Here is a 24,359-nt window from a genome sequence, read left to right on the forward strand (position 1 = left end):
CTTGGGAGTCATGTTTAATTAACAAGGGTGTCTGATATAGCAAGCCATCCCGGGAAGATCCTGTGTCCTGGGGACTAGTTATTCCATTTTATCTAATAACTACTTGCCAGGGGGATGAAGTAACGGAATACAAATACATCAGTCACTGCCTAAGCATAGCGTAGTTGTATTTAAGTTTTTAATTTTAGACGTTTGCATTGAATCTTTATCAAATTTTGTGACTATTAATGTATTGGAGTATAACTTAACTTATTTGCAAGATATTTCGGTTAAACATTTAAAAATATAATTAAAATAATGTTCCTAAAAAGCGAAATGCATTATATTAAATAAGATAAGATGAAGGAGGAGGACACTTGAGCTACGGCTGTATTTGACTGTTATTTGGAGATTGAAGTATTTTTTTTTTATTAAGGTTATACGTGTGAAGCTACTGTAAATAGTTTGAGAATCACACAAGGGAGAAGGGAAAGGGGGAGGGACTGTGTCGTGACAATACGTGGTGAAACAGCACCATCTAGCGGCCAGAAGATGTATGGTCCAATCGTGCGGTCGGCTTGATCACTATTTGTACCATCAGGGATCCCAATAAGAAAAAGGTGATGATTAAAACACCGCCAGTTCACATTTCACATAACTATGCAAAATGTAAAAAAAAGAAGAAGAATATTTTAGCTGTGTTTTCTTTCTGCTTCATTGGAAAAAAAAAATTCAATCAGAGAGGGGCGTAGTGTCCACGCTGATAGGCCTTCTGTCAACTAACCACGCCCTCAATACGTCGTCATCCGTGCCACATTTAAAACCATCTGGTTTTTTATAATATGTGCTCCTCCGGTGTTTACTTTTGCCTTTAGAGAACGTGAGGCTGGGTTCATTATGGACGGATAACCCATATTATTCTCACGCTCTCTTTTTGTACCTGTTTTACGGTTAATGAACAGTCAACTTGGACTTAAAACCTAATATTCCTACACCGCTCAGGACAATTGAACATCGCACATCTTTCTCAGCCGGTTGCAGTGATATTGAGAGGTCAATCGTCGTCAAATTTTAATTTGAACAGGTAACGTTTGAATTTAATTCAAATTTTTAGCAATCTGAATAGTCATGATTCGACTGCGTGGTTTAAACCCCACCGGGAAGCTTTTATCCGCGACTCACAGTGGAGAGCTAGCTGTATACTAGCATAAACGGTTAACAACCCTGGTGACTCGTTAACTATGAGGGCGTCGATATAATGAGAATTGGAAAATAAGTAATTTAATTAGTATGCCACCACAATGTCTCATCCGATGAATCATCATCGATTTAGTCGTCCCAAGAATTTGTGCACCGAAAAACATGTCACATGATCTTCAAAAGTAAAAGCCTTCAGTTTGCTCGGCGAGTTTGACAGCTTAACTGTCAGGCTTAACATAACCGCAATTAATTCTGTTTATAATACACTTTGTTATTTGCACAATCAAAATTATCACACGACCATGTTGGGGCCTTGATACAACATGTCAACTGTTGAGCATACTGGTTGTCCATTAAAGACAAAATGGAGAAATATTACGCTTTTTTTCCATTGATGGGAAGACAGGCAAGCCACAACTATTCGTATCCAAACTTTCAAAGTTGAACCCTTAGTAGTAAATAACCTCAAGAATCACATAATAATAATAATAATTAATTAATAATATGATAAATATATGTGATAGTATGATAGATTAAGTAAGTGTCTTTTTTTTAATGCAAGGGAATCCAAGATGTCTGGAGATTTGCCCCTCAACATCAACATTAAAGAGCCCCGATGGGACCAGGGGACGTTCATGGGCCGCGCCAAGCATTTCTTCATGGTCACAGACCCCAGAAACGTCCTCTTGTCCTCCGGGACGCTGGAGGAGGCCCGGGTAATCGTGGAGAACTACAGGTAGAAGGCTGGCCTTGCTTTGTAAGCAAGCAGATTATAATAGATTAAAGAAGAAGCCGTTAAGATTGAAAATAAATTATACACTACCCCAAAAAAAAATTCCAGTGGCTATTTCTCTCCAGAACTGGAGTGGTGGCGCCCGGTCTGACGGAGGACCAGCTGTGGCGGGCCAAATACGTGTACGACTCGGCCTTCCACCCCGACACCGGCGAGAAGATGTTTGTGATCGGTCGCATGTCCGCTCAGGTCCCCATGAACATGTCCATCACTGGCTGCATGCTCACCTTCTACAGGTACCGCTTTAGTGATCGTGCATCACACTATCTACTCCGTGTGTGTTAACGCTGACTGTAAATTTCATTTCAATAAGTGCGCCGAAAGAGCCGCACGGGGACTGAACTGCAGTTTTAATCCCAGTTGAGTGAAAATCCTCTTAAAGACTCCCGAAAAAAAAAAAGTGAACTTGGGTGGAGGCAACACGTCAGTTATGTGGATAATGTTGACCTAGTTTTAATTTGTCGGGTGCTTCGTTCTTGTGAATTCAAAAGCGAGCGCGTGATCACATGATGACAATGAAGTGCATTGAAAACTATTTTTGGTTTACAGAACCACACCAGCGGTGATCTTTTGGCAGTGGGTTAACCAGTCCTTCAACGCAGTGGTCAACTACACCAACCGCAGTGGAGACGCTCCCATCACTGTCAAGTATGGAGAGAAAATCATATTTCTTGTATTGTTTTGATAGTTTTTCCCCCGCATCATAAATAATGACATAATAAAACGATCAAATAATGCCTGACCTCCATTCAGTCAGCTCGGTGCGACCTACGTGAGCGCCACAACCGGCGCCGTTGTCACCGCCCTGGGCCTCAAGTCTCTGGCCACGGTAACATAATAAAAAACAAAGGGACTCAACTATGATTTTTCTGCTAATTTTAAGTATGTTTGTGCTTCCCTTAGCGTCTTCCGCCCATCGCCAGCCGCTTTGTGCCCTTCGCCGCCGTCGCTGCTGCCAACTGTATCAACATTCCGTTCATGAGACAGAGGTGAGATCTACTTCACCGCAGCTCGACCCGACCCGTCACATGTTGGCGTGTCCCAAACAGGGAATTGAAGTACGGCATCCCCGTGACCGACGAGAACGGCAACAGGTTAGGAGACTCTGTCAACGCAGCCCAGCAGGCCATCACGCAGGTGGTGGTGTCCAGGATCGGCATGGCAGTGCCAGCTATGGGTAATGGCTGTAGTTGTCTTACGAAATTGAATGCATTTTGTAGAAAAGTAGTCCTTAAAAAAAAAAAAAAAAATCCCCTCATGGTCATATATGAGGTCAGTGTAAATGTAAACATAGCCTGGACGTCGAATGAAGTTGTAAGAGCGTATATATTTTAATTTAAATGTTTTTTTTTTTTTTTGCTACCCTCGCAGCTATTCCTCCCGTCATAATGAACGCGCTGGAGAAGCGAGCCTTCCTAAAGGTAACATTTTCTTGGTCATGAAAAGGAGCCCTTCCACATTCCAAGCTAAACACGCTGTCGCCTCCCTGCAGCGCTTCCCTATCCTCAACGCTCCGATCCAGGTGGGGCTCGTGGGTTTGTGGTAAGTCAACGCTAGGCTGTAAGGTAGCCCCCCATTTTTAAACGCCAACATAACCTCGCCCTGTCTTTGATTGACAGCCTGGTGTTTGCCACTCCTTTGTGCTGCGCCCTGTTCCCACAAAAAAGGTAACACACATACTAAAACACAAGTAAGGCATTCACCCTACGTCACATTAAAAACGGCATTCCGCGTCATGCTTGCAGCTCCATGAAAGTGAGCGGGCTGGAGGCGGAGCTTCAAGACAGTATACGCCAGCGCAACCCCGCCACCACCGTGGTCTACTTCAACAAGGGCCTGTAGGAACTTCACGCACACATATGGGTCCACAGGCAATCTGGTTATGCTTTTCCTTTGTGAGTATTTGTTTTTGGAACCGCTCCCACACGGAGGAAAGATGTTTGTGTGTGTGTAAAAACTAAGTCGTTACTGATGTGTGTATTTAGCCATGAACTCGAATGTAACATTACTGTCCTATTATCGATCTATTTCAACCCCGGTTGTTGTTGTCTGCCCCCCCCGTCCGTCAAAGTGGTGCTTCTTCCCTTTAAATTAGGGGTGGGCAAGGTACGGCTGTAAAATGCTCTTGATAAATCAGAATAGTGGAGCACTTCAGTCATATGCTACTGAGTCTATGTAGTCAAACTACTCCGTTTATTACACAGATCCCCCCCCCCCCACACACACACACACGCACACTTAAAAATGGTTTAACGCTGTCAGCACACTCGGAAAAAGCGAGTCAGCGGTTGGCACGTGGGCGGCAGGTTGTCACTGTAAGCTGATCACAAACTGCCACGTTTCAATTGAGTACGCAATAATGAAACAAGCTGACATGCAGGACGATGTTCTGTATTTCTGGTTTTATTTTTTAAACATACTTGAAGGGGTGGGGGGGGTGTTAAGTAGGTGTGGTGCAAGTATTAGATGTTAATAATAATGGAAGCACCATTGATATCAGTGCTCCCCATGAAGATCGGTTATAAATACTTGTTTGTGGTGCATTTGCTGTGCTGGCTTTAACAGGGTTTTTATTCTGGAGTTTATATAGTTCGACACGCTGCACTGGATTTCCTCTAGTTAGCACAATTCATAAACATTAACTGCTGGGAATACAGTTCCGTCTTTGTCGTTTGATGTACGGGAAACAATATAAATGTATATGATTGAGTTTTTTTTTTTTTTCTTTTCTCAAACTAAGATGTGTCCCTGAATGCACCTCGTTAACCAGCAATGCATTTGGATTCAGGGTCACAGAGTCCCAATCTTTCCATTTTTGTGTATTAAGTGTATTTCACACTGACACAAGGTGTCCAATTTCCCACCGAGTGGTTTATTTCTACTCTTGTATTCCTGAATGGCTTCATTCCATCATCCTGTAGTCTTTAATTGTTTAGTTTAGTTTAGTTTATTGTTTAGCACATATTATTATATCAATAACTGTGCAAGGAGGGAGACGAAGCCTAGGGCTTGTAAAGAGCTCCACTCCTTCTATCATGCTGTAAAGTTAAATAGCGTAGATTGTATTGTTGATTTTGTTCATCTCCCCCGAGGGCGACTTTAGCAGATTAATCAGCACGCAACCGATACGGATTGCTGTTAGGAATGTAGCCAAAGATGGAGTTTAAAAGGTAAAGAAATGTTTTTTCCACAAGCTTTATTTTAAGTGGTTTTGCACCATGTCACTATGCATAAAAAATGGCTAATATAAGGCGCTACGTGATGTCTCGTGTGCGGGTTTTTAAAATAATTTCTACAAGTCACGGCACAGTCAAGCACATCGGAATGACACGACAATCCGTGCATCTTCCACTCCATGAATGTTATCAGTCATGAAATGCTGTCATTGGTTGGGTGTACTCCCTTATTTTCTTTGTATTGTGTTGACATATATACAGGATATATTTCTTGACGTGTATTTTACTCAATGCTACAATAAAATGTTATTTGAATTTCGAGTTTTGACTGAATTTGGGTATACCTGCGGCTCCAAAAGCTCTTTTTTTTTTCTTCTTCTTCTTCTTCATTTTAGTTGTGAAACCTGAGATTTTATGCAGTAGCTTTATTATACTGCCCTCTTGTGGCAGTAAATATACTGTAGCTTATTTATCCACGAGAAAATATTAGAAACTGTTCTCAGTATAAAGTGAACATTAGCTCTTGTATTGGATGTCATCACTGTTTGTGGGTTGTGAGGGTTAAACTACAGTTAATCTATTGGAAAAGAATGAAAAAGAGTGCTTCCTTCCTATAACAAATGTTATTCCTGTATGATTAACACACCAAGTGTATTTATATATATAGCTATAGCCATTTTGTTGTTGGGTCATTTGAATCACTCAGGCCAGGTAAGATTGTATATGTTCTATGTTTTCTTACTTTTAATTATGATTATTGTGAGTAAATACAGTATCGGCAAACTGTACTGATTGAAGGTCAGGAAACGCCCACCGCCCTCATTGGTGAAAAGAGGAAGCGTCATCTTGTACTGGAATCTCATTGGATAACAAACCCCGGAAGCGAAGTGTTGACCAATCGACCGGATAAAAGTCGGCACCGGGCTGAAGTGAACTGCCACAGTATTTCGACTCATAAAGTCTCTCTTGTTGCGTTTTTTCCCATTGACATATTGATCTTTTTTGATTGATAATGGCTGTCTACAAGCTGGTGCTTATTCGCCACGGCGAGAGCAATTGGAACCAAGAGAATCGCTTCTGCGGCTGGTTCGATGCTGATTTGAGCGAGACAGGAGAGAAGGAGGCAAGGAGAGGTGGACAGGCCCTGAAAGGTAAGCAATGATTTTTCTTTGATATATATATATATATTTTTACTAAATGTAATACTTGTGTGAATGCATCAAACGTGTTGCGCTAGTTGCATAATCGTGTCTACCTCACCTCGTCATTGACCATGTGACATCGAGATGAAGATGTGCAGAATTTGATGGAGAGTAACTCAATATAAATTTAAATATAAATTAATTTTTACTTCCCCCATTTTAAAACGTACATTGGGTTGGTTTTGACCACCCCTGTTGTGCAAAGGTGAGTGAGTGCATCTTGTTGCATCCTGCTTGTATAACCTTCTCAGATGCTACATGCTCCAACAGGCTTTTACTTCGCCGTGGTAACACATTTCTAGTCTACTTAAAAAAAAAAAAAAAAAAAAGTTGGCCAATGCACACACACCAGAAGGAGCATCGCAATCTGTTTTGAAGCAAGAAACGTGGCAATAACATTCTATTCCAATGATGTCGTTACTTTCTGGTCGAGTATGATCAAAAAATAAAAATCATGAATTAAGCATTTTCATCCTCCTGTTTTTCCCCACCCCATCCAGACGCCAACTTTGAATTCGACATCTGCTACACCTCGGTGCTGAAGAGGGCCATCCGTACGCTGTGGCTGGTGCTGGATGCCATCGACCAAATGTGGCTGCCTGTGCACCGCACCTGGCGACTCAACGAGCGCCACTACGGCGGCCTGACAGGCCTCAACAAGGCCGAGACGGCCGCCAAGCACGGCGAGGCTCAGGTGAAGATCTGGAGGCGCTCCTTCGACGTGCCTCCTCCCTCCATGGGCCCTGAGCACGACTTTGACGCCATCATCAGCAAGGTGAGGGCGAGATGCAAACAGCACGCGTGACTATTGTTTCGAGAGTACACATTAAGCAACACTATTGCATTAAATTTAACAAAAGAAGAGATTTTAACTTGACTGTTAAGGCCATGGAACCCACAGACAGATAAGTGAAATCAGCGATCACATGACCCCGTTATTCTTGAGCTAGTATTACCCAATAGCTTGCGTTAGGAGTTAATATATGACTGCAAAGGATGGGTTAAAGTTCAGCGTAAAGTCAAACTGGTGGCCTAGTGTTGGCAACCAATAAAGTCTAAATACTTTGTTAATATACTTAAACATAAGACAAATAATGACATTCAACCGCCCCATCAAAATCAACAACAATGTTGCAGGATCGGCGCTACGCGGACCTGACCAAGGAGCAGCTTCCCACTTGTGAGAGCCTTAAGGACACGATTGCACGTGCGTTGCCCTTCTGGAATGAGGAGATCGCCCCGCAAATCAAACGGGGAAAGCGAGTGCTCATCGCCGCGCACGGAAACAGCCTGAGGGGCATCGTGAAGCACCTGGAGGGTAGGTCAAACTTTCTCCACGCTTCCCAAAATGACACTACGATGTGACTACTTTCCGTACAGGAATGTCCGACGCGGCCATCATGGAACTCAACCTGCCCACCGGTATTCCCATCCTGTACGAGCTGGACAAAAACCTGAAGCCCGTCAAGCCTATGCAGTTCCTGGGAGATGAGGAGACCGTGCGCAAAGCCATGGCGGCTGTTGCTGCCCAGGGTAAAGCGAAGAAGTAAAAAAAAAAAAAATCACCTGCAGGACAAAGTCTCTCATTGTGTGTTTGTTGGAACATTGTCACTCGCTAGCTTGTGCGATTGTTAGGACTGTAAATAAAAGGCCTGTGAACACAAAAATATTCAAATATAATACTAAGTCATATTTGACTATACTAAGCGACATTTTAAAAAACATTTATGTTTGAACCTCACAATGTATGTGTTTTATGTTTTGATTCTGTCATTGATGATAATGATGAGAATATAATTAAAAATGTGTCTTATAATGCACAATCTTAAAGAAAAACAGTAAATGTCTCTCGAAAGAAAAACTTTGACACCCCTACTGTCTTTTACCGTGCATCATTCCATTAATGTTGTTAATGTGTTGTTGTTGTTGTGTCCTATGATGAACATGAATGAGTCTTGTGCCGTTATTAACACTCTACTCGTTGCCAAATCTAATATCCAAATATGAAAGCAAAAATAATTTTCTCAGTTAAGATTTTGATTTATTAACCATTTGTCCAACAGACATTGTCAGTCTTTCATGTGTATTATCATTGCCTGAAATTGAAAGTAAAACTGTTCTGCTGCTGTCTTCCTTTTGGTTCTTTATTTTACCACGCTATAATTACATTCATAGTAATAAAAACTAAAACTGAGCATTCTCAAAAAATACTGATGTTCTGTAACACTAACAGAATTTAAAAAAACTCAAAATCGACATCTTGAAATACAGGAGGTAAACAGCAACAAATATTAAATTGCGATATGCGTCCTTCACCTGCACGGGGCAGCGTTGCATCCGCCAGTTCTATCGTCTGCCGTCATTACGTCAGCACGGCCGAAGAAGAAGAAAACCCGGAAGTACTACAAAGCCCATAATGCAATGCGTTACTTCGACTTCGGGCGCGTAAAGCCCTGAAAACCACTTTTGTCTTTACGTCTGCTGCCATTAATACATGACGATAACGAATTTTACCTTCAAAATGATAAATGGACCTGAAAACAAAGGAGATAATTGGTGAGTAAGCGTGCGAAAATCATTAAAAATCGCGTTTTATTATTAGCGTTAGCTCACTTCATAGAGCATTTCCGCGTATGTCGGTGCATGCAATTTTCAAGTTTGTTCCCTCTACGAGATGTGAAGCAGAATTGAACTAACAAAAGGGCTTTGTGGCGGTTGAAGGTAAGCAGCGAGTGTTAGCTTACGTTCTTGTGCTTTATTTTGGTATGTAAATGGTAAACACTTCCAAAACATATCCGTCGCACGCTGCAATTGGTCATGAAGACGCAACATGGGAGGTGCGCAAGGTTCTCGTGACGTTCGATTCGTGCGGGATGACCTTTGACTCCCCCCCCCCCCCCCATTGACAAGCGCATCTAATTGCTGCTTACAAGAAGTAAAAATTACAAAGTACATTATTATTACAAACATGCTAATTCCCACGTTATTTAGCCGAAACACAAAGTCGTTTATTTTATCTGACTTTTTTGGTTACGTACTTTTCTTTTATGGATACAGGATATGTAAGAATGCAGAATACTGCTCCCCAAGGATTAAAGGTAGGTTAAAGAAATAGTCTTAGTTTCTTTGTCATTGTAATTTTGAAATTGTTTTCTTTATAATACGCAAATATCGCTTAATGCTCTTCATGGAGCGGCCTACACCAGTTCATGTTTTTTGCTTCTGTTTTAGAAACTCCAATGAAACCCTCACAAATCGCTAATCGCCTCGTAGCCCCGCCCAGGAGAATGTTGCCGTGCGACAGCTCGCCTCTGCAGCCGTCAGCTCGTCTGACGGCAGTTTGCTCATCTGAGTCGAATCGTCCGGAGCGCTGCAAGTCGCTGTCGGGGTTGCAACGGAGCGTCGTGCCCAGGCCCCAACGTCCAGTCGCCGGTGCCAAGAAACATGACTGGACGCAAGTCCAACGACCGAGTATTTGCCGAGCTGAATCCCCTCATTGCAAGAAGGAGTTCAGCCCCCACTCTCTTTCACCTCATAAAGGGAGAGAGCACAAGTCCATGGGAGCGGTGTTCTCGTGTAGTTCCTCTGTACATAAACTACTGTCCATAAAGGTACATCATGAGTAAAAATGTTTTTGGGATTGGCCTAAAAATATATAATTTTATTTATTTACTCTTTTAGGAACTTTCAAGTGAAAAATCCATTCCAGGTATTATTTCAGACTTCAGTAGCTGATAGAAAGAGATGAGCTACAATCCCAGAAACCATTTTGTGATTTTGTTGGTCTTCAGCTGTGCGCATGGACCACGCCTCTCGAAAGCGCCACAGGGAGAGCGAGGAGAACGACGCCAGCGTCAAGAAGCCCTGCGTCCGAGCGGAGCCTCCAAGGCCAACGAGAACGTTCCCGACGTCACCGCACTCGTCGAAGCAGCCCGCAATTCCACATGAACGGCTTTCATGCTCGGAACCGTCGCCCGATTGTAAAGCCACCGCGCCGACCATACCTGTGACCAAAAAACCTTTTTTAGGGGCCAGGCAGCTCCAAATACATTCCAATCACGGCAACATTATCCAATTGAGGCCATGTTCCAAACAAGACCCTTTCAAGCTAGCGGGACGCGACAAAAGAGACAAAACAAATGCTGACGTCCAACCAAAACACAGCAAGCCAGTTCACCGTCGCCCTCCTCGGCAATCCCAGCACAGTTCCTTCGACTCGTCGCTCAAGACCGCGAAACGCAAACGTCCCCACAGTCCTCGCGAATCGCCCTCGAAGTTAGACGTTTCTCTGAGTACTCCTCCGGCAAAACGAAAAAAACCACACCACCGCAGTCGGAGCGTTCCCAACGACTATGACCAATTGTTCGCCCCGGACGTCATCCTCAAACCCGCGCTCAAGACCGCCAAGAACGAAACGGACAAGGAGACAGAGGAAAGACAGCCCCCGTGCAATCCTGCCGTCCAAAGTTCTGAGAACTCTTGTAGGAAAGGTGAAGACGCTGGAGGCACTTGTCCTGCCAAAGTTCCCATCTCATCTAATCACCTTCACATTTCCCTGCCATATTGCTATGTGTCGTTAGTAAGGCTCAATAACAAGTCCATAGGTGCTCAGTCCAAAGACCCGGATCTCCCTCGGTCATGCGGGCATTCGACACACGGGAGCCTTAAGCATGACGACAAAAACAAAGCCAAGCGACCTTCCGCATCGCCCCACTCTCCACTGACTAACAGAAGCAACGAACGCGAACCACCCGAAGATAAAGAGGATTCGTTGGACGGGAGTCTGGGTATTGCTTTCGATTCGGAATCAAGCCACACGTCCAGAAGCAGCGATGAGGACGAGCTTCCATCGTTGCAGGAGATCATGAATCGCGTTCGCAAGGACCCAGCAACACCAGATAAGGGCGACATCCTCTCCGAGCCGAGCACACCTGCCGTTTCCGACAACACCGCTAAAGCTGTAAGAGACTTTTCTGTACCGCCCTGCTTTAGAGTTCTTTGGATTGCTTACATGTGTGTTTTTGCATCAGCCAAACGTCAGAAGAAGCTCATACAGGAACAGCCTGGACCAGATTCTGAAAGAGATGGACACCCAAAAGAAGTAAGCGAATCTCGAATGTTTGGCTGCTTGTTTTAAGAAATGGAGCGTTAACACTTTGTCGCCAACAGGGCAAAAGAGAACGAGGCGCAACTCCGCACCTCTTGCGACGATCTGTTGAGCGTGGCGGAATACCACGAGCAGGAGGAGAACCGCAACGACTGCTCCAGCGAACAACAGTACGACACCCTGGAAGCACGCTAGCCACAATTTTAGCAATTTTTTTTCTGGGTCATCTGATTCAGTCAGACAGGACGGTCATAATTTGGTTCTGTGATGATGGTCGCAATTTTTTTTTTTTTCCCCCCTCCAGGAAATTCCTGCAACGCTACTCGCTGAACTCCAGCTGCGCTATCCGAGAGACGCCTCCCGGAGAAGTGGCGTTCCACCTTGACAAATTTGGTCAGATCTTCAATCAGGATTCTCTGCAGCTCAGACAATGCACGTCCAAGCCGCAGAACACGGTGGAGAAAACGCTGCTTTGGTGAGCTGACGTTTACCCGCCCTCAAATTCAAAAGATCTTAACGGTAATGTCGTTCCTCTGTCCTCTCTGGTCAGGTCCAGCCCGGCTCAGCTAAAACTGTACGTGAATATCGGCTTGTTCCAGGAAGCTTACTGCTCTCACTCGCCGTGCCCGACTCAAATCACCAATTTTCTATTCAAGGTAGGCCCCACTTGCTCGCTGTCAACGAAGCGCCGAAGCACCGAGTCATAGTTTTCTTCTGGTCAGATGATGTCGGTGCATCCTGAGAGGTTGTTGTCTGAAAAGATGCTGCAGGCTCTCGGTGACATCGCCAAATCGGCTGCCTGTAATATCGGTCAGTACTTTATTCTTTTTATTTCAATTTAGAGAACTTTTCTGCCGGTGACAAAACGTTTTTATCGACCACACTTGTCGCCGTCCTTCTCAGTGAAAAAACAAAGCCACCTGTTTACCGTGTGGGTGCCCGCATTGGCTGATGTGACCTTGGCGCTGATGAACATGGGCGTCGCGTTCGTGACGCTCTTCCCCTTCGAAAACTTGCAGCCCGCGTTCACCGAGGGAGATTTGCTGTAAGTTTTGCTCTCGATCACAAATGCACGACAGCTCTTGTATTTTGACGAACTCGAGTTGTGTTTTGTTTGGGATACAGGAAGAACGTCAGCATTCAAGGTGAACGTCCCCCTCACAACACAGAATGCAACACGTTCCCGGAACACAACTGTAACAACATCTTGAAGGTGATTAGAGATGGCCAAAATGTCCTTGAGAAACTACAGCACACACTTCACCCATTGTTTTTTTTTGTTTTTTTGCAGTACCTTTCATTCTGCTTGAGCTTGTGCCCAAAAGCGTACAGCGACTACGAGCTGCTCCTGCTGCTGACGCTGATGGCTCGAGTGGCTCTGGACCCGAACTTCATCCCCACTGCTGGCGAGGAGATTAACAAGCTACTCAATAAGATTGTGGACAACATCAGGGACTGGGACACCATGGTCAGTTGTACACTCACTGCAATAGATGCTTAATTTAAGTTATTTGTACCCTGAGGTACCCGAAGTATAGTTTGTGGGCCAATTGCGGCCTGACAGCTATTTTTTTTATGTCGTTACATTTCCAATTTTAATCTTTGGGTTTAGATCCCCAGAATGTGCCAGGCCCTCACCGAACTGACCGACGACCACCACAACATGTGTCTTCTGGTTCAACTGCTGCCTGACAACACTCGCGGAAAGTATGGAAGTTCGTTGGTAGAGCCTTGATTCTGAAATAGCGCAGTCCAATCACTCTTTTTTTTTTTGTTTTGGGCAGATGCCTGCGACGGCACGTTAGTCTCTCGATGATCTCGAAACTCTTAGACGGCACAAGTAGATACCGAGCAACCGGAAGTGAAGTCAAGGTGGTTGTTTCTCTTCTGTAATTTCAATAGAATTTTTTTGGTGTCGCCTTCAATGTCGTCAGTAATGCGTCGTCATGTCCTCCGCTTAGCTCACCGCGCTCAAGCCGTACGTGGCTGCTATGGCACCTTCCTCCCTCCGCCGTTTCTTTCGGAACATCTCCGGCGTGAGTTCCACGGAGGAGGAGTTGATGTTTCTGGATCAGCAGGTGAGAGCACAGAATTGTATTGTGATGAAATAAAACCTCGGATACATTTTTAACTGTTTCAAACAATTGATAAAAGTTCCAATGTCCTCAATCTGTCAAATGTTTGTCTTGCAGTCCTACTACCTTTGCTACAGCCTCCTAACCTTGACCAAAGAAGCTTCCAATTTCCACTCCTTCCCCACACATCAGAAGGTACGAGCGGCTCTACATTTGCGTCACCGCGTCGCAGTCAGGCTAACGTGCCCCCGTTTCGTTCAGGTGCATCTGCTTGCTCTCTCGTCGGATCTGAGAGCGCACGTCATGTGTCGCATGAGAGAGAGCGAAACGCGTCTGTACAGGAGTAAGGTGGGTGCTCTGATTGTCATGTTAGATGTTGTATGGTTTTCATGTTGCCTGATAACACATCTGGCTTGCACCTCCATCCTCCAGGTGATGGATCTGCTGGCCAGGATTGAAACCAAGTGGCAGATGATCCTCCATCGCATGCAGCCTCTCAATGTAAACCTGCCCCGCGCTCTTACATCACTTGGACTCTTTCGGAACCTGGGTCTTAATTTTTACGCACGTACGTAGTTATTTTTTTGAAATTCTTTAACACACAATCCTCCTCTGATACAGTCGAAGCTCCGCGACTACTGGAAGCCCTCAACCGTGAGAACCTCAACATGCAAAAATAATCCAGATAGTTCCAGTGGGCTCTGTACGGGGAGCGAGAAATTAGTAGAAGAGAAAGCCGAAGAGGAGGCGAGCAACGACTTCACCTCCGCCGAGCAGGACGAGCCCTGAAACGGCAGCGACCAGTCAAGAGCTTGAAGCAAACCACACCTCAGACACAGATGCACAAGCAAACAGTTGCCGTCAGGATAACACACACGAAGAGTTGTGAGAAAAAAAAAAAACTTTTGTGTTCACGTTTGCAACATTAAGTTATAAGGCCTTAATGTTACAACTCGATTTGCACTATCAAGCCTGAATCCAGACATGAACAATTGATTCCGTGCCCGCATTAGGTACGCCTTAACGGCCTAAAGTGTAGATTTCATAATGCGTTGGACTTTTGTATTTTTGTTTGCACATAAATGGAAGCCTTCATTTGCCAAAGGTTTTGTTGCTGAAAGGAAAATAATGTTTCCTGCCGATCAAAGTACTTTTAATTTAATGTCACTGTGAGACAGTCAATGAATATTCCCCAGAATAGTATTTATTTATGTTTCAGCTTTTCCTACTTTTGAAATACACTTTTGTGGTTAATAAATAATATTTTGTGCAAGACTGTAAACTCAGTAAATGGTACACTTTTAATGTACACTCTATCAGATTGGAGTTTTACAATTATTTTTTATTGATTGCTGGTCTTTTAAATGATGTGAGTTTGTTTTCTCCGAAATAGCAACTGAACTGGAAGTCTTTTTGTCTCGGAAAAAAACATTTAGACAATTTCTTGCTTCAAAAGGAGTGGAGATGCCGGGGATCGAACCCGGGGCCTCATACATGCAAAGCATGCGCTCTACCACTGAGCTACATCCCCGTACGGTGACAAAGTGGAAGATATTTAATCTATATACGAAACACCCCTATACAAGAGCCAAGTTTACATTTATTTGGGTTGATTTCTATTGTGTCGACAAAATATGCGCATGCGCCATAAATATTTGCGCCAGCAAACGGAACGCTCTTTGATAAAAAGGGGGAAGTGAGTGAGTGCGTTACAAAACAAAATTAACTGCATTCTAAAACGTTTACACGTCGGTAGCGGTTAATCACTTATAAAAGCTTCAAATTCTCGCAAGTAGAGGAATCCAAATTTGTCCCACTTACCAGCGGTTGCCTAGCAACCGCAGTCAGATGACTGTCTGCAGACAGAACATGGCTGACCTGTCAGAAGTCCAATGAGGGAAAGGCCGAATTTAGCATAATCGATCATTTGTTCGCCGTCTTTTCTCATCGCACTCCAAAGCGGTTCTTTGAGCCAGACGTCTTTGAGGTAAGCACGCTTTCCGTTTCAGAGGGAAATGTATTTTTCGCTTGTGTCTGTCTTTGCGGGGGGCTCTTTGCGAGCGCTAACGTCTACGTTGGTTAGCTAAGTTGAGCTAGCTGCTAACTAAACACCCACACTCGCTCCCCTGCCTGTTAAAATATTTCAACTTTTTTTCAAAGTAACAGGATGTCTCAATGTTTTTTGCAATACGTTGTTTTTAAATGCAACAAGTCGGCCTTAAAGCAGTCGAATGGCGACATTTAATAAAGCTGTCGTTTAAATGTAGTTGTAGCTAGTAAAGCTGTGTCATATTTGAATTTGTCTGAATCCTAAAAAATAATAATCTAATTTCAGTCGAGGGCGGTTTGTTTAACAGTTTTAAAACCTTTGACCCAGGGCAACAGTTCCAGCCTGAGTTCCAGCCTATTGATTGCCAGCCATTTTAGACCCTTCTTATCTTTCAAAGCACACTGAATATTGTTTTGACTATGTAAACCTAGAAACCAAATAAAACATTAGATTATCTTCTTCCATCACAAAATATTGGTTCTATTCTACCTTGTTTCATTTTTTAGTGATCAGCAGTGGAACAAAATCATCAAACATCTGAACAGTTCAATGAAAATGTACTATTGATGACAAAATACTGTGTTTAATAGTAGTTGTCATTTTTAGTAGCGTGTGCGAACATTGTGGCTTCTTTCAACCTATTTATAAAATCTGTATTTTTTTATTTTTTTAAACAGTTTACTGAGAACAAAGTGTATCGTGATTTTTTTTTTCTTCTTTCAAATTATGTTTTACACAAAACAAAAGTGGTAATGCTGCATACTTCAAAAGTGATGAATGGTAAAATGCTTCGGTGTCTGCAGATGAACGGGATGTCAGATGGGATGTCGAATGGCCCGGATGGGAGTGAGCACCCCGGTAATGATGCTCAGGTTTGGGAGAGACCGTGGACCCTCGACGAGATGCGGCAAAGCAGCGCCAACTGGTCTCTCGCGGCTGACTCGGGGGTAACGTCAAACATCAAAACGTTCTCTCAGAATGAGCTGTATTGAAGTCTGTTGACCTCCCTTTTTTTTTTTTAATATCCTTGCCATTCAGCTCTTCTTATTCCTTCAAGACTTCTCTCAGAGAATGCTCTCCAGGACACATGAGATGGAAAAGCAGCTGGACAGCTTGATCCGAGACACCAAGGCCACCGATAGCAGTCTGCACTCGGTCTTCAACGACTTCCTCATGCTCTCCAATACGCAGTTTATCGAGAATGTAAACTCAAAACGTCCGCTTTGCAGTCGTCAGTTGGCTTGACTTTAGACGGACGTGTTGCATCAACATTTGTTTCCTGTTGCAGAGAGTGTACGATGAAGAGGTTGAGGAGCCCGTGCCCAAGACTGATGCTGTGGACAAGCAAGCTGATCAGGTATCAATAAGATTGATTTTTAATATTGTGTTTGCGAGGGTTTCAACTTACTTGAATTACGGGGAAATACACTTGTAATTGTTTCTCAAATTATTCAAATCTGTGGTGGGAATCTGCGGCACCGTTGGAGTATTTCTCTGGCATGGTTTCCCAACAGAAAAGCCGTGAGCAGAAAGAAGCCGAGCTGATCCCCAAAATGCAGGAAGCGGTGACTTACGGCCTGAAGGTGCTGGAGTCCGCCTTCGAGCACCTGGACATCAAAGCTGGAAACTCGGACTCCGAGGACGAGGAGGCCAGTGACAGATTAGAGGCAATCCTTGAGCCTAAGGTAAAGTCATTTTTGTTATGTTTCATAACTATGCAGTATCTAACAATCTTTTATTTTTTGTTGAAGGACCTCTACGTGGACAGACCTCTTCCTTTTCTGATTGGCTCCCAAGCCTTCATGGAACAAGAGGACGTCGGCCTTGGTGACCTGTCCAGTGATGGTAATGCATTTCTTTGCAATATATCTAAATGATTAATCCCCTCTTTTGATTGGAAATGGAAGGACAATGGCTTATTGTTGCAGAGCTGTCAGTGGACAGCGAGAGAGACAGCGTGATCGACAGCGAAGACATCAAAGATGAAGACGTGAGAGCGCTTGTATCTTTTTCTTTCCCATTATGATCTATATTTTTGATCTTTTAATTTAAAAAAAAAAAAATGCTTGATGTGCTCAGAATTCCGACGAGGACTTTATGCAGGAGGCCGATCGTCATAGTAACAAGAAGGTACGCTAAGTTAGCTAGCTCAGAACTACACGGTCATTAAATTTCACACTTTAAAAAGAAAAATGGACTCTTACAGAAGGCGTCGTCTATGGTGAGCTCGGAAGAGGATGAAGACGATGATGATTCTGATATATTTGGAGAGTCGGACAAGGAGGAGGAGGAGGATGCAAAGGTAGGTTCCGTGTCTCGTCTAATTAATCGAAATGTAATCGTGACTTTGATTTGGCTTTTCACAACTGAACTTAAACATCCCGAATGTGTGGTCTGTTTCTCTGTGCCATTCAGAGCGCAGGCCCATCGTCGTCTTTCGCCGATGAGCTGGCCGCCAGGATCAAGGGCGAAGTGGTTAGCAAACCGACGGGAGATCGAGCCTGTAAGTCGGCCTCGTTTTGAATTTTCCTCGCATTTGTAACCATCTTCATTGGAACACGAGACATTGTCAACAAAGCATCCTCATGGAGGTCTTCAAATCTTTTAAGCCTTGTCGTCAAGGAAGAAAAGCAAAAGCAGAAAAGAAGCAAAGTCTGCCAACTCGCATGGTACGGACGGGCTTTTCATTCATCCTCATTGTTCTGTGCGGTTCTTTTTTTCCCCCTACTCCAAACCCATCATGTGGCTCACGTGTTTCTTTTCGTTCATACAGCGGACGAAGACGACAGCGACGACATGTTCAAACCTCCAAAAATGGAGTCGGATGACGACAAAGACGACGAGGATGAATTCTCGCCGTTTGGCGGGAAAAGCGGTCTCTTCAGCGGGGGCAAAGGCCTCTTTGACGATGACGACGAAGTAATATCTTCTATCGACCTTTTGGATTTCAGTACAGATATCAGGCAGCATCTTTCAGCAATTTTTTTTTTCTATTGGATCCCACACAGGGGGATTTGTTCTCTGATGCACCAAGGCTTCCTGTGTCCAAAGAAGAGAAGTCAACAAACGAAAGCATCAAAACCGCCACTAAAGCTGCAGGTAAAGGAAATCGGAAAGATGTTTGATTCCAATTTTTTTCTCGACAATACCAATTACACCGATACCAAAGGCCTGATACTAATTTTTTATCTGCACTCATCCAATCCTCGTACATAACGTGTTTCCTCAGAAATATACTTTCATGTGACTGGTTTCCCCTGATAATCATCTGACTGGCTCGAGCAAAACTGTGGCAAATGCTAATGCTAATTTAACTCCGTGAGAAGATGAGGAAAATCGTACCACTAATAACCCTGAAATTGCGACCATGCCAAACTTATTTAGGTTAGCATAATAGAGGCATTCATGTCGATTTAAAAATATTCTCTGTTTAGCTTGAAATGTGATTATTTTTGTTTCTTCCCCTTAAGAGCCTGACAAAGCCGGCAAGAAAATTCCACCTGGCGCCATTTCAGTATTTCCAGGTACATGCTTTCTGCTAGCATAGTAGCGTACATCGCGTAGGGTAAGGTTCTCAAACCAACAAAATTGCGCTTTCTTCTCAAACAGACAACAACCTCTTCAAACCAGTGGGCGACGTACTGGCTAGCAAAGAAAACGGAGCGTCCGGCAAATCCCATGTCACTCCCAAACCGGCCCCAGTCGCTGGGGGACTGTTTGATGAAGAGGATGATGACCAAGATGACTTCTTCAGTGGTAAAAGCAAAAAAAAACATTGTCCTCTGTTAACTTTGTTGGCGTTTATTAATCACTTTGAGTGGTTTGTATTTTTTTTTCCCCACAGTCCCTCAGGTCAAACCCAAACAGGCCCCTGACCTTTTCAAAGACGAGGACGAGGACATATTTAGCGAGAAGGCAGCTCAGAAAAAGGAGGCGGAACAGCCGCTTGCGCAACCGGAGAAGAAGGTAAACGACTGTATGACAACAAGAAGTTTTATGGAAGTTCTTGTCGTTCTCATGACTTTTATTTTTAGATGCCTGCGGGTGCCATCTCCATGTTTGGCCCTGGAACACAAAGCTTACTCTCTGAAGGCCTGAAGAAACGTCAAACCTCCCGCAGCGACGAGTCTGACAAATCTGAGAAGGTTTGACGAGCATATTTACCAGAACTTCAGTATTTGTTTCAAGACTTTTGAGTGGCATCTGCTTCTTCAGAACGGGCTGAATCCAGATGTTGGATCAGCTGTCAGTCAGACCCAGAAACCTCTCACAAGTCGTCTCTTCTCCGATGATAAAGACACCCAAGTAAGCCTCTCAAGTTCCTTCACATTATCTACTTTTTTCTGTTTATTTTGTCCGTCTTCCCTTGTCTAGATTTTTCCGACTATCCCCAAGAGTCAGTCGAATCCCCACACGATGAGCCAGAGCAGAATCAACAAGCCTCCTGCATCCTTATTCGATGACGATGATGAAGAGGTGACCGATCGTTTTTTTTTTAGTTTTTTTTTTTTAGATTTCTTTGGATTTTTTGGATTTCTTGGATTTTTTGGATTTCTTCTAGATTTTTTTTAGATTTCCTCAAATAGCCGTATTTCTTCTTGCAGGATCTCTTTGCATCTGCTTCAAACTCCAAACCCAAATCGAATCCAGCCAAAACAGCCACGCAGCAGCCCAGTAAAGCTCTCTCTAGCTCCCTCTTCAGTGACGATGAGGTATTTCAGGAGATCATTTCATCACTCACTCTGCAATGCGCTTTACTAACTTGATGAACATTGGACCAGGACCAGTGGTTAAGCCCTCAAATGAGCACTAGCAAGCAAGAAAGCCAGACGGGAGGAATTAAACCAAGCGCCAGCGCCCCCTCCAGTCTCCCAAGTGTTATGACGTCGCAGAAAGGCAGCCTCTTTGACGATGACGATGATCTCTTCGCTCCGGTGAAAGAGTTGAGGTATAAAAAGAAATATTCCACTCTAGACTGGTAACGTCACAAAGTGTACATATTAGGAAAATAATCGATGCTATACTCAATGATGCGTTGCCATCTAACGCAGTCCGAAGAAACCCCAGAGAAGTCTTTTGTTCGAGGACGAGGATGATGAAGATAAAGGATCCCTGTTTGGAATCAAAACCGACGAGGTCAAAAAAGCACCAGCGAAAGTGAGTACAACAGGGAAAACTAATTTGTTTCATTTCGTCGACTGATTTTTTTTTTTCCTCTGTTGATTCTCAGCCGACGTCGCTGTTGGAAAAATCACCAGATTCGGCGAAGAAGGGATCGAAAGAAAAACCATCAGTGCCACAGAAACCGCCAGCGAAGCCCCCGGAGACCCCATCGCCGTCGTCGGGGTCTACCGAAATTAAGAAGAAGCCCGTCGGAGCCGTCAGCCTGTTTGGGGGCATTGACGTTCTGGCCAAAAAGCAAGCAAAGAGCATTTTGGATGAAGACCACGACGATCGTGACGGCCCGCCGCCGATGGTCAACACGCAAGAGAAAGTCAAAAGCAATGCTTTCAGTCTGTTTGATGATGAAGAGGAGGATGAGCAGGATCCAATTTTCAACGCCAGTAAACCTACAGCCAGAAACACTGCAAAGGTTTCCCTGATTTATTGATTCTGTTCTGAAAAGCACGTTGACTAGTTAGCGGCTGAGCGTTTATAACTTTTATTGAAATTTGTTTTCAGCCCGCAGAGGAGCGACCGCAGGCAAAAAGCACCGGCGTGTTCCAGGATGAGGAATTATTGTTTAGTCCCACAAAGCAGAAGGACAACGATCCCGACGTCGACCTCTTTGCCGTCTCGGATAAAACCACGGCCAGTATTTTTATCTGTTATTGTCCTCACTTGGCCACTCCTTTAGGAACATCTTATGCAATCTAATATGATCCAAATTGGAATATTGTCAAGGTTAGGATGGATGTTGAAATGACCCGAATGTCTTTCATTTATAGAGCTCCGAGCTCAGCTCGGCAAAGCCGGCGACGCCGAGTTTGTTTTTGGAAGACGAGGAGGAAGACCTGTTTGGCTCAAGCAAGCCCCAATCGCCGCCGGTACTGAATTGATTCCACTGCTCACATTTTAATCACAGATGTGTCCCTTCACACATTTCTTATGTTGATTTTGAAATGATCTTTACAGCATGGTTTTGAGATCTTTTCGATTTTAAGTTTGACAGACTTTTTTTTTTTTGGGCGTGTGGCTTCTCTTCCTCAGAAAGTAGCAGCGAAACACAGTACGTCTACTGACAGGCCGCCGCCGGTCAAGCCAGAAACAGTTTCGGAAATTCAGGTGAGTCGTATGAACTACTTGGACACACTATGCTGTGCCTTTTAGTATATTAATAAATAATATAATCCAACTACACAGAAACCTGCACTTCTAAGTCCTGCAGAACCAAAAGAGCCGACATCAAGGATTGGCAAACTTCAAGTAAATTTAGATTTGTAAAATTCTAAACGATTTAATGTCTTTGTATTACTCGTGACTCTTTTTTTATTTTTATTTTAAGGCAAGTCTGAAGATCAACCCTGCTGCATTTTTCCCTGGCTCAGCCCCCAGCATGCCGGGTGCCGTCAGCGTTCTCCCGGGTCTGGATCCCAGTTCCTCCTCTGGGGTCTCCAGCTCCAGCATAAGCCCCAGTCCCGCTACGACGCCAATCGGCGCCCGGACGGACAGTGAGCCGGGAATCGGCTTCGACGCGCCAGTCCAGGTTCCGACTTTGCAGAGCGCAAACAAGGTGGGAGAAGTGATTCTGTACTGGTCAGCCACAATATTAGGTACACTGTGACACTTTCCAATTCAGAATGTTTTTCTCTTTGTACGCAGACTCGTGTGAGAGCTTCCACACATCGCAGACCGCAGTCCAGAGCAGCGAGGCAAGCGTCTCAAAGATCAGCAGACGACCAAGAGCAACGAGAGGACAATCCCTCTGGAGCCTCCTCCGACTTGTTTTCTTCCGTCCCGCCCCCGTCAGACCACTCAAGCCAGACTGCTATCCCACAGAACTCCGCTCCTATTACATCCTCGCCTCCATTTTCTCAAACGTCCACTGAGCCTTCTTTGCCGACGCCGGCTGTATCTAAACACCCCAAGAAGCAAGACTCTAGTAAGGACAGCAACCAAGGCAAGGTCCCGCTCCCTTTTGAGGAGGAGGATATTTTTGCTTCAGACAGTATTTTCACAAGCACGCTTGCCGCCAGCGTCTCCACCAAGAAGGCCGAACATCCGCCTGCGGCGGCACCGAAGAAAGACCTCAGCAACCTCCCGTCAATTTTCGACGACAACAGCGATGACCTTTTCCAGACATTGAAACCAAAGTCGGCAACAAAGGTGGCCAAGACGTCGGCCTTTTTGGAAGACGATGACGACAATGACGACTTCTTCGGAGTGAAGAGCAGCTCGGCGGCTACGTCCGCGATTAGCAGAGACGTCAAGAGCGGCAACAGCTTTCCCAAGCAAGATATTTTTGAGGTAATGTCATTTGTTACATTCCCGGTCAAATTTTGGACAGTTTCTCATTTCCTATCACTGGAAACTGTGTCTCAACATGCGAGTAGTAGTGTTGACCCCCTTTCCAAAAGTATTGGAACAGCTTGGTCATTTCAACAGCTTTTGTGAAGAAAATCACATCATCATCGGCAAAAACTCTGTCTTCGCAGGATGACGTTGCCATCTTGCCTAAAGCCCCCAGAAAGGAAAAAGACAAGCCCATCGACGTCAGTCTGTTTGACGACAACGTCGACATCTTTGCCGACCTGGCAGACTCTTCCCCACCGAAACAAAAGAAGAGCAAAGCCAAGGAGGCCGGCGGGTCCATCTTTGACGACGACATGGGTAAGTAAATCTCCACTATTTGAGGAAATACCAAATGTATTATTTGTGATCCTACATTTTATTTCCTTAAGATGACATATTTGCACCAAGTGCAGTCAAAACGGCGACCAAGGTGACTCCGAAAGCAAAGAACTCGCCTCCCTCCCAGAAGACCAGCACTGCAGTGGACACGAGTAACATATTTGATGATCCACTTAATGCTCTTGGGAAGAATTGAAGTTGATTTGTACAGTTATGGATCAACTCCGTAGTATTGTTTTGGATTGCTGAACCCGCAAGAGATCAGGCAGTCTTGATTGATGTGGCATTCCCAAATTCTCATCTATTTGTTGCATTGCATCTTTATTTTGTAATATTTAGTACGGACTGTTAATAATTAGACATGATAGCACTTTATGAAGATACCGCTGAGGCTAACAGTAGATTTGCTTTTTTTTTTGCCATGTTGAGATTTCCTGTCTATAAGTGCCATGTCATTTTTGTCAAGGCAGTTCGTAAGAGTTTTGACACTCATCCATTTCTTAACTTTTGCTGTGAGAAAACTAGAAATGGCATTTTTATCTACTAAAATGAAACATTTTATACGATCTAAGATGTGTGGTTATTTTTGTGGGGGGTATTTTCTTTTTTTTGAATGCTGTAAAAATGAAGAGCTCTTTTCCAAAGCACAATAAAACCATTAAATTACATTATTAATGTTTCACCTGGAAAGTTTACATTCTGTAGATTAGTTTCTTTTTTTTTAGTCTGAACATGTTCAACAATGAGGCCATAACTTGAAAGATATCACAAACGTAAGATATATTTTTCAGGGTCAAAATCTTTTGGATTGATTCATAAATATTTACAAAATAATTGGTACACTGTAAAACAAAATGCATTAACATTAATATGATAGAAGTAAGCCAAAAATGCAAAACAACAAAAACAATCATAGAATGCTATAT

At 43.9% G+C, this 24,359-nt stretch overlaps 4 protein-coding genes and 1 non-coding gene across 5 annotated transcripts; 4 read left to right on the forward strand and 1 right to left on the reverse strand.

Annotated features, from left to right (window-relative positions):
* The first annotated feature begins 806 nt into the window (after positions 1–806).
* Positions 807–5,463, forward strand: sfxn3 (sideroflexin 3). The gene is made up of 11 exons (XM_061284865.1): positions 807–1,063; positions 1,742–1,915; positions 2,038–2,208; positions 2,522–2,620; positions 2,726–2,801; positions 2,876–2,961; positions 3,022–3,149; positions 3,344–3,393; positions 3,465–3,514; positions 3,592–3,639; positions 3,718–5,463. Exons 2-11 carry the CDS (start codon positions 1,752–1,754, stop codon positions 3,812–3,814), a joined length of 969 nt encoding a protein of 322 aa, XP_061140849.1. The 5' UTR covers positions 807–1,063; positions 1,742–1,751; the 3' UTR covers positions 3,815–5,463.
* Positions 5,464–6,012: 549 nt separating this feature from the next.
* LOC133158048 (phosphoglycerate mutase 1-like) lies at positions 6,013–8,480 on the forward strand. The gene is made up of 4 exons (XM_061284866.1): positions 6,013–6,299; positions 6,851–7,125; positions 7,488–7,668; positions 7,731–8,480. The coding sequence occupies exons 1-4, from the start codon at positions 6,161–6,163 to the stop codon at positions 7,898–7,900; spliced, it is 765 nt and encodes a 254-aa protein (XP_061140850.1). The 5' UTR covers positions 6,013–6,160; the 3' UTR covers positions 7,901–8,480.
* Positions 8,481–8,746: 266 nt separating this feature from the next.
* Positions 8,747–14,853, forward strand: slf2 (SMC5-SMC6 complex localization factor 2). The gene is made up of 20 exons (XM_061284864.1): positions 8,747–8,906; positions 9,408–9,448; positions 9,582–9,961; positions 10,032–10,059; positions 10,142–11,310; positions 11,381–11,451; positions 11,520–11,627; positions 11,762–11,932; positions 12,008–12,113; positions 12,180–12,267; positions 12,361–12,502; positions 12,583–12,670; positions 12,749–12,925; positions 13,070–13,164; positions 13,242–13,329; positions 13,419–13,535; positions 13,650–13,727; positions 13,794–13,880; positions 13,965–14,033; positions 14,154–14,853. The coding sequence occupies exons 1-20, from the start codon at positions 8,845–8,847 to the stop codon at positions 14,319–14,321; spliced, it is 3,333 nt and encodes a 1,110-aa protein (XP_061140848.1). The 5' UTR covers positions 8,747–8,844; the 3' UTR covers positions 14,322–14,853.
* Positions 14,854–14,991: 138 nt separating this feature from the next.
* Positions 14,992–15,063, reverse strand: trnaa-ugc (transfer RNA alanine (anticodon UGC)). Its single transcript has one exon. It is a non-coding gene; the product is annotated as a tRNA-Ala (tRNA).
* Positions 15,064–15,199: 136 nt separating this feature from the next.
* Positions 15,200–24,104, forward strand: washc2c (WASH complex subunit 2C). Its single transcript, XM_061284905.1, has 31 exons — positions 15,200–15,519; positions 16,386–16,529; positions 16,621–16,785; positions 16,871–16,939; positions 17,097–17,267; positions 17,334–17,427; positions 17,511–17,572; positions 17,662–17,712; positions 17,789–17,884; positions 17,998–18,085; positions 18,192–18,251; positions 18,356–18,501; positions 18,591–18,681; positions 19,053–19,106; positions 19,192–19,338; positions 19,427–19,548; positions 19,617–19,727; positions 19,798–19,887; positions 19,957–20,058; positions 20,187–20,294; positions 20,364–20,530; positions 20,634–20,739; positions 20,813–21,175; positions 21,265–21,393; positions 21,531–21,629; positions 21,793–21,867; positions 21,946–22,008; positions 22,088–22,315; positions 22,405–23,049; positions 23,238–23,412; positions 23,484–24,104. Exons 2-31 carry the CDS (start codon positions 16,386–16,388, stop codon positions 23,627–23,629), a joined length of 4,167 nt encoding a protein of 1,388 aa, XP_061140889.1. The 5' UTR covers positions 15,200–15,519; the 3' UTR covers positions 23,630–24,104.
* The last annotated feature ends 255 nt before the right edge of the window (positions 24,105–24,359 follow it).

The sequence above is a fragment of the Syngnathus typhle genome, linkage group LG8, assembly GCF_033458585.1.
Source record: "Syngnathus typhle isolate RoL2023-S1 ecotype Sweden linkage group LG8, RoL_Styp_1.0, whole genome shotgun sequence".
Classification (NCBI taxonomy): domain Eukaryota; kingdom Metazoa; phylum Chordata; class Actinopteri; order Syngnathiformes; family Syngnathidae; genus Syngnathus; species Syngnathus typhle.